Here is a 7,494-nt window from a genome sequence, read left to right as displayed (position 1 = left end):
TATTATTATTATTATTATTATTATTATTATTGATTTAAGTTGAGCTTCAATTAATACTATTTTTGTGTGTAAAATGCAGGAAAGTCAACTTTCCCAAAGAAAAACGTAAAGCATTTTAGTGAAATTGCCCACCTTAAAATTGCATTGAAACTTGTTGCCTTAATATGTTAAGTTTTTTAATTTAAAAAAAAAAATAAAAAAAATAAAAAAATAAACTTCCTTTGCCAGTAAAATGAAAAGAAAAGAAAAAAAATGTCCAGGTCACATGATACGCCGGCACAAAGATTGGCGTGGTATGAATCTGCAGGGTCAGGAAATCACAGTGTTGACTTTGCAAATCCAGAGAACTGCCACAGCTCTGGTCCAACTTGACCTTAAATGTTCAGGGTAGCTTTGATGGGAAAAGTGATTAATTTTCAATAGACACAGCCCGGATGCGCACACTGATTTGAAAAAAAATAATAAAATTTGTTTCATTCCTCAACAAAGTGATCAAATAATATCAGAGCGTAATAGGAACAAGCTGAGCTTCTTTATCCTCACACAAAGGTTATTATAGTTCACAAACACTGATAAAATAACTCCAACTAAAGGTGAAAGCGTTTTCATTATGAAATTAGGTAAAGTCTGCAATGTTTACAACTGAAACTACATCTTACCTGTGCAAAACTACTTAAACTATAATTACATTGGACATTTCTTTCATTTTTATTTTTTGTAACTATATCATACATGAGCTTTCGGCGTTCATTTTAAACGTGTTTACTTTGGTATGCGTTTGTACAGAAGGAAGACTGTCAAACAGTTAGAGAATTGTAGTTTACTTATACAATATTTGTTATCATGCATTGGACAAATACTCCAATTATATATAAAAAAAATAATCCAAAAAAAAAATCTAATGGCTCGGGTTATGTTTAATGTTAATTAATAGCACCCTGATAATGACTTAGAACTCATGAGTAACATTTTTCAATGCAACTATGTCAAAATGAAACATCTTATCTGTTATAAAGGTCAATTGCAAATAATCTACAAATTTTAAAATGGGTCAGTTTGACCCAGGCTATGTTTAATGTTCCAGAAGCATTCCGATAAACATAAGTAACCATTTTAATGGAAATATGTCAAAGTGAACCATTTCAAAGTGAGAAGTATCATCGCAAAAAAAAAACAAAAAAAAACTACTCATTTGTATCTTATGCTTAAAAATGGGTCAATTTGACCCGAGTTATGTTTAATGGTCTAAAAGCATTGCAATTTTAATTGAAAATATCAAAGTGAACAATTTAAATTTTCTTCTCAGGTGTGTATTAGGTAAAAAAATAATTGCTATACATTCCGGGTCAATTTGACCCGGAATGTAGAGCATTCCAAAACCAACACAGTAAACATTGTTATAGCTTATTATTAAACAATACCATTGCACATACATCGCAATTAGCCAGATAGTCTGTTGATGTGAATGTTGGGTCAGTTTGACCCGGTATGTGCTCAATGTTCCTTGCAAATATCCTAAAATGTTTTGGGGTTTTTTTTGTCTGTTTGTTGGTGCCATGTTTGATAGCGAAAAACATTTGTTCTTTAACTTGAAAGTGGGTCAGTTTGACCCACAACATTACAAGAGGGTTAAAAAAAAATAAAAAAAAATCCCCATAAAACATTTGGGTGCGCATGGCAATCGTGTTAATATTACATGGGATCCTTTGGAAATGTTTTCCCAAGAGCAGCAATTCAACTGAAATGTAAATAAGATCAACAGCTGAACAAATTTACTGTAGGCGACCGGTCTGTGAAAAGTCCCGCCTCTGAATAGAAGGGTAAGAAGGGAAAAAAAAACAAAAACAGAAGGGCATATAACATGTTGAGCCACACACAAATGAAGCTGAGCAACACGGACGCAAGTCGTCTGCGCACACATTAGACCACCTGTTGCTGGCAGTGCCATCTGTGGCGGCGCATGGCTGCGTTGGCGCGCCCAATCCTCCTTCTGCTCCTCATTGGAGGCTCTCTCAGCAGCCTGGAGCAGAGAGGCTGCAAGAGATGGCATCTCGGGAAACAGCTGGGACTTGTTTGCTGTGATGAATGCCACCTGGGTGAGTTGATACATTTTATTTTTTATATGTGAATCAAATAAGACCGGCTTCTTGATTCCACTAAAAACAACAACAACAACAACAACATTGTTGTCCGTCTTTCATATGCCATTGTGTATAAACAACGCGGTTTTTGTGGTTGAATCGTTTATTACCACATTCCATTCATCCGCAGCTATGCTGTCTTAGGTCACAACCGAGCTGGAGTCTTTCAGTTCTCACAAAGGGCAATTTGAGTCTGAAGTCTCAAAACTCTTTGATAGAAAGGCAGGTGTGCTTTATAGTTAACGAAAAGTAACTAAAACTAACATTGAAAAACATTCGTTCATGAAATGAAATAAAAATGAGAGTGCTTTCAAAACTGAAAACTACATTTTATGTTTGTTGTTTTTCATTTTATGTTTAATTATAGTGAAAATGTAATTTGTTTTCATTTTTTTGTCAATTAATTACTTACATGGGCGGCACGGTAGTCGAGTGGTTAGCACGTCCAGTTCTGAGGTATCCGGTTCGAGTCCAGGCTCGGACCTTCCTGGGTGGAGTTTGCATGTTCTCCCCGTGCCCGCTTGGGGCTTCTCCGGGTACTCCGGTCTCCTCCCACATTCCAAAGACATGCATGGCAGGTTAATTGGGCGCTCCGAATTGTCCCTAGGTGTGCGTGTGAGTGTGGATGGTTGTTCGTCTCTGTGTGCCCTGCGATTGGCTGGCAACCAGTCCAGGGTGTCCCCCGCCTACTGCCCAGAGCCAGCTGAGATAGGCGCCAGCAGCCCCCGCGACCCTTGTGAGGAATAAGCGGTCAAGAAAATGGATGGATGGATGGATATTTATTTTTAAATTTACTGGCTTTTAAATGTATATAACTCTGTCACTGCTTTTAATGAACTTTTAAAGAGACAGTGTGTAGAAATTTTGCCATCTAGTGGTGAACTAAGAGTATGCAATGACCAACGGTGCCTCAGAGCGACCACACTTTGCAAGCCGACTACCAATTACTACGTTTGCTAAGTTTGTCTGCTTCAGCTAACCATAGCTGAAAATGACGGTGAAACATGTCAGCCTTATGTAATCTAATTGATTATAAAAAAATAAAAAATAAAGTACATTGATAGAGCAGATTTGTTTGTTTTATTGTATATTATTGAAATAGTGAGTGCATTAAATTTGAGTTGATTTAAAGTTCCTTTAACGCCACTATTTTATTTTTTTTAAATGCACCCCTTACTTGGAAAGCCGTGTCCATGTCAAAATGTAGAAATAATAAAATAAATAAATAAATAAATTAATAAATAATGCATATATTTGTGGAAACTGGGGTCAAGTTGTATTTTACAATTTTAAAAATGTACAAAATGTCACAAATTACTTCATATTAAAGATTAGATGGTGCTTAATATGAAAAGAAAATTACACTGAGCTGTCACCAATGTCTTATAAATGCAATTATGCCATCTAGTGGCAGGAAAATGACCAACACAAATCAATATCACTCGCTTTTTACAGTACAGTACACATTTTTAATTTTAACTCAATTTTATGAATCATTATGAAAACTGTATCAATGACTAAAAGATGCAAGCCATATTAGTTTAACGTTTTTTTCCACTTTTATGTTAAGAGTGGGAAACTTATAAAATATTATTGTGCATTTTATTGTACATTTAGAACAGATATAAAATTTGCTATTAATCGTGAGTTAACTATTGAAGTCATGCGATGAATTGCCTGACACCCCAAAATGCACAACAATGTAAACAATGTGAAAAATGTTGGTTTCTTAAAACACCCTCCCTTGATTTGAGTATTATTTACAGGATATTGCAGTACTTTTATTGTATGTGCAGGAAACCGGCTGGTCTCGGACTGCGGTGCGAAGCCTCAAGATCTTTGCACTCCATGTGAGAGCAGAACCTACACCCAGAACCCCAAGAGCTACAGGTGTTCCAGGTGCACTCAATGTGAAGGTAAGTGGTCTTTTTTTTTTTTTTTTTCCCCCCCACAGTCAACTTTTTGAACTTGTGGATGTTTTCAACCATGTGCTGTGCTGCCGTTTAGGTGCACAGGTTCAGGTGAAGGGATGTACGACCACGACAGACACCAAGTGTGGATGTAAAGAAGGACTCGTGTGCGGCAACGGCCAATGTTCCTTTTGTGTGAAAAAGTGCAGCAAAGGCGAGGAACCCAATGACAAACGTAAGATGAAAGCTGACCTCGCGCCAGACATTTTATACATGTTCTTTATGATTATTTAGAATGTCAACCCTTTTCCTTCACACTTGGCCAGGTTCTTGCACAACATGTCCGAATGGAACCTTCAATGACCAAATTCATCAGAAGTGTAAACCCTGGAGTATCAAGTGAGATGACACGTTCATATAAACAGCAACCATCATTAACTCATTCACTCCCAGCCATTTTCACTGAAGCAAAACCCCTTCGGTCCCTGCTGTTTTGCTGTATTTTGACTGATTTTGATTTGATTCATCAGGGGGGGAAAAAAAGTATATTTCTATCTATCTGTTTCCATTTTGCAGTAATTAGCATCAGAATATAGCTACGTTTCATCATTATTTGCAAATCTGTTTAAAATTGTGGGGAAAAAAAGCTTGTTGCAGCATGGCCCTAGTTGATCTCTTATACTCTGCTGCCACCTTCTGGCTGTTATTGTAATAACTAAGATTGTTTCAACCGTTATCTACAGTTCAGAGGCTGCATCAAAGCTCTAGCATAAAAAAACCATTAAAACGTATAAATATGTCTTTGGGACACTAGTAATATTTAAAAGAGAACGTATTTATACGTCTTTGGGAGCTAATGAGTTAATATACAACTATGGCTGAAATGTGTTTTTACAAGGTGTCCCAATCCGGGTCAGTTTATCGTGGCCTATGGCAATGCCTTCACTGACATCAGGTGCAGCAATGTTTCACACAGCCGTCAGGAACCACCTGGTATGATGTCATTCCCTGCCTGCGGTTCGCCGAATTGCAAGTGTGCGTCTTCCGCTGACATCCGCTTGTGTCTTTCAGAATCCCATCGTAAAGACTTTGCGTGGCTGCTGGTCTTAACCGTGTTCCCCAGTGTGTGCCTGATTGTCTTAACGGTCTCTCTTATCAAAGCTGCGTACTACCTCAAGAGAAAAAAGAAGACTGAATACAAAATCAATCCAGTGCCAACGGAAACTTCAGGTATTGTGGTGCAAATCGCTATCAAAGTGATTCTGTGCCATCTGAGCTTCAATTTGAAATTAAATGCGGAGTTTGCGGTTGTAAAACTGCTAGTAAGATTTGAACGTAGCCTCACGTCACTTAATCCCACCTTCCAAATCTCAAACCTAAACCATGCCACTCATTAGCACTGTACGCTAATTAGCCATGGCTTCTACATTGCTAGCATGTACTACTAGCTAGCTAGCTAGCTACTGCAGTAACACTCTCAAAAAGGGACCGGCCCATTTTTGGGGTTATTTATTTAACCCAAATGTTAGGCCAAATGATTGACCCACATATGACCCCCCCCCCCCCCAGCCCCCCCCCCCCCCCCCCCCCCCCTTTCCTTTTTTTTAAATTTTGTTTATTTTTTATTTTAAGTTCTTTTTTATTTATTTTTTATTTATTTTTTATTTTTTATGTTTTTAGAGCGTCCTCAGAATCTGTGCCAAGGAGCTTGTCGGACACATTGTTTTCACTAAATATTTCATGTAAACATATGGATACAAATAAACAACCCAAAAAATTGAATGTTGTGCAAAATTGGGGGGGGGAGTTATTTATTTTTTTTTATTCATGTCAGCTTTTTTTTTTTTTTTTTTTTTTTAATTAAATCAATAACCCAAAAAGTTGGGGTTGGTACCTTTTTGACCCATAATTGGGTTATTTTTTTAAGAGTTGTCGAGCTGAAATATTGCTAATTCTTCGGCGCTTCAAGCTGCCTGCTGCATGAGCAATGTTTGTTCACCCTTTGTGATTTTTTTTTTGTCCCAGTCATTCTTTTTAACTTTTGCTGATAACCCAAGTGGATAATATAAAGCTTATATCCAATTGAGCGGCGAAGGTTTGCAAATTTTTGTGAAGGAAGCAAATGTATTATTTATCAAGTACTGTATATATACTGTATATTTTGTTGCTTAAAAATAATCTGTTATATATTCAAATTCAGATATTCAAATACAACCTCAGATGTCACAGATATTCATCCATACAAATCTCATTATCTAATTATTTCATTCGCACCTTTTATCTTCTTTAGATGACCCCAAGACATTAATAGCAATGGAATGCAGTTTCCACGAAGCCCAAGAAGAGCAGGGCAGCAGCTCAACGTCTTTAGCCTCCAAAGACTCCCGGGACCAACTTGTTGTGTGAATGAAGTGACATTTCTGCACTCAGCGGAAGAAAACAAAAGCGTATTGTAGCTAGTGTACAGTGTGTGGCACATTTCACTTAGACAAAATGCTTCCAGTACGTCCTCCAGGGTGCAATACCAGGGAAGCCAGGGGAATTCTGGGAAAGCTAAAGTTTCCTCAGACATCTTAATTACAGCGTATCAGTGTCACATTAAAATGATGGCACACATGAATGGTCTTATTGTGACGTCCGCTCTTGAGCAACCTGTTCTTAACAGCTGTCTTGGTACATTTAGTTCAATCCAATCTGATAAGAAAGGGATAAAGGACTGCTTGTGTGTGTTTGGTTGGATTTTTTTTTTCTTTTTTAATTTGCATATAATTACAGCATGTATGTGTTGGGGTACTCTTGTGAGGAGTAAGCGATTGAGAAAATGGATGTATGTATATGCTGGGGTTTTGATAACACTGTTTTGTGCAAGCTGGGACTTGCTAATATTCTACATTGTGTTTGCATCCAATCTTATCGTGTGGATTATTCTCAGTTTCCCTTGAGATCCTGAATAGGGTAAAATGGCGACATGGGCGGTTGGAGATTGCATCAAAGTGTTCGTAGATAGTTTTGATTTCTAGTAAACGCTGTGCTTAGTGTTCCGCCTTCAGGAGAATTGTGTACAAGTCACAGCTGAATGGCGGGCCAAACGAGACACAGTACGGGAAACCCACCCCGCCCCCAGAGTGCTTCCTGTACTTCGTTATCTGCCGACATTTGAGTGGGCAGTTGCTACATCACAGCGAGGGGACTTTTATTTGAACGTATCTTACCTCTGACCTTTGTATGGTGATGTATTTTATTTTTTTTATTTTTTAGCATAAATGAAACATTTACAAAATGAAAAAAAAAATGAAATCTTAGTGTATTGCATTCTGCCAGCTAATTTTTGACGTGTATATATTTCATCTTCAGAGATTTTTTTTGTTTACTGTGGAGATAATAAACCATTGCTTTAATTGACCACTTTCATTTTACGTATTTTATTTTATTTTTTTAATGGT

The 7,494-nt window shown here is 37.4% G+C and overlaps 1 protein-coding gene across 1 annotated transcript; it reads left to right on the top strand.

The window, feature by feature from the left end:
* Positions 1 to 331: 331 nt before the first annotated feature.
* On the top strand, positions 332 to 7,454 carry tnfrsf9a (tumor necrosis factor receptor superfamily, member 9a). The gene is made up of 7 exons (XM_077512913.1): positions 332 to 2,096; positions 3,938 to 4,057; positions 4,149 to 4,286; positions 4,378 to 4,450; positions 4,950 to 5,044; positions 5,123 to 5,281; positions 6,342 to 7,454. Exons 1-7 carry the CDS (start codon positions 1,961 to 1,963, stop codon positions 6,455 to 6,457), a joined length of 837 nt encoding a protein of 278 aa, XP_077369039.1. The 5' UTR covers positions 332 to 1,960; the 3' UTR covers positions 6,458 to 7,454.
* The last annotated feature ends 40 nt before the right edge of the window (positions 7,455 to 7,494 follow it).

The sequence above is a fragment of the Festucalex cinctus genome, chromosome 2 (genome assembly GCF_051991245.1).
Source record: "Festucalex cinctus isolate MCC-2025b chromosome 2, RoL_Fcin_1.0, whole genome shotgun sequence".
Classification (NCBI taxonomy): Eukaryota; Metazoa; Chordata; class Actinopteri; order Syngnathiformes; family Syngnathidae; genus Festucalex; species Festucalex cinctus.
This window is presented reverse-complemented; position numbering and strand designations above follow the sequence as displayed.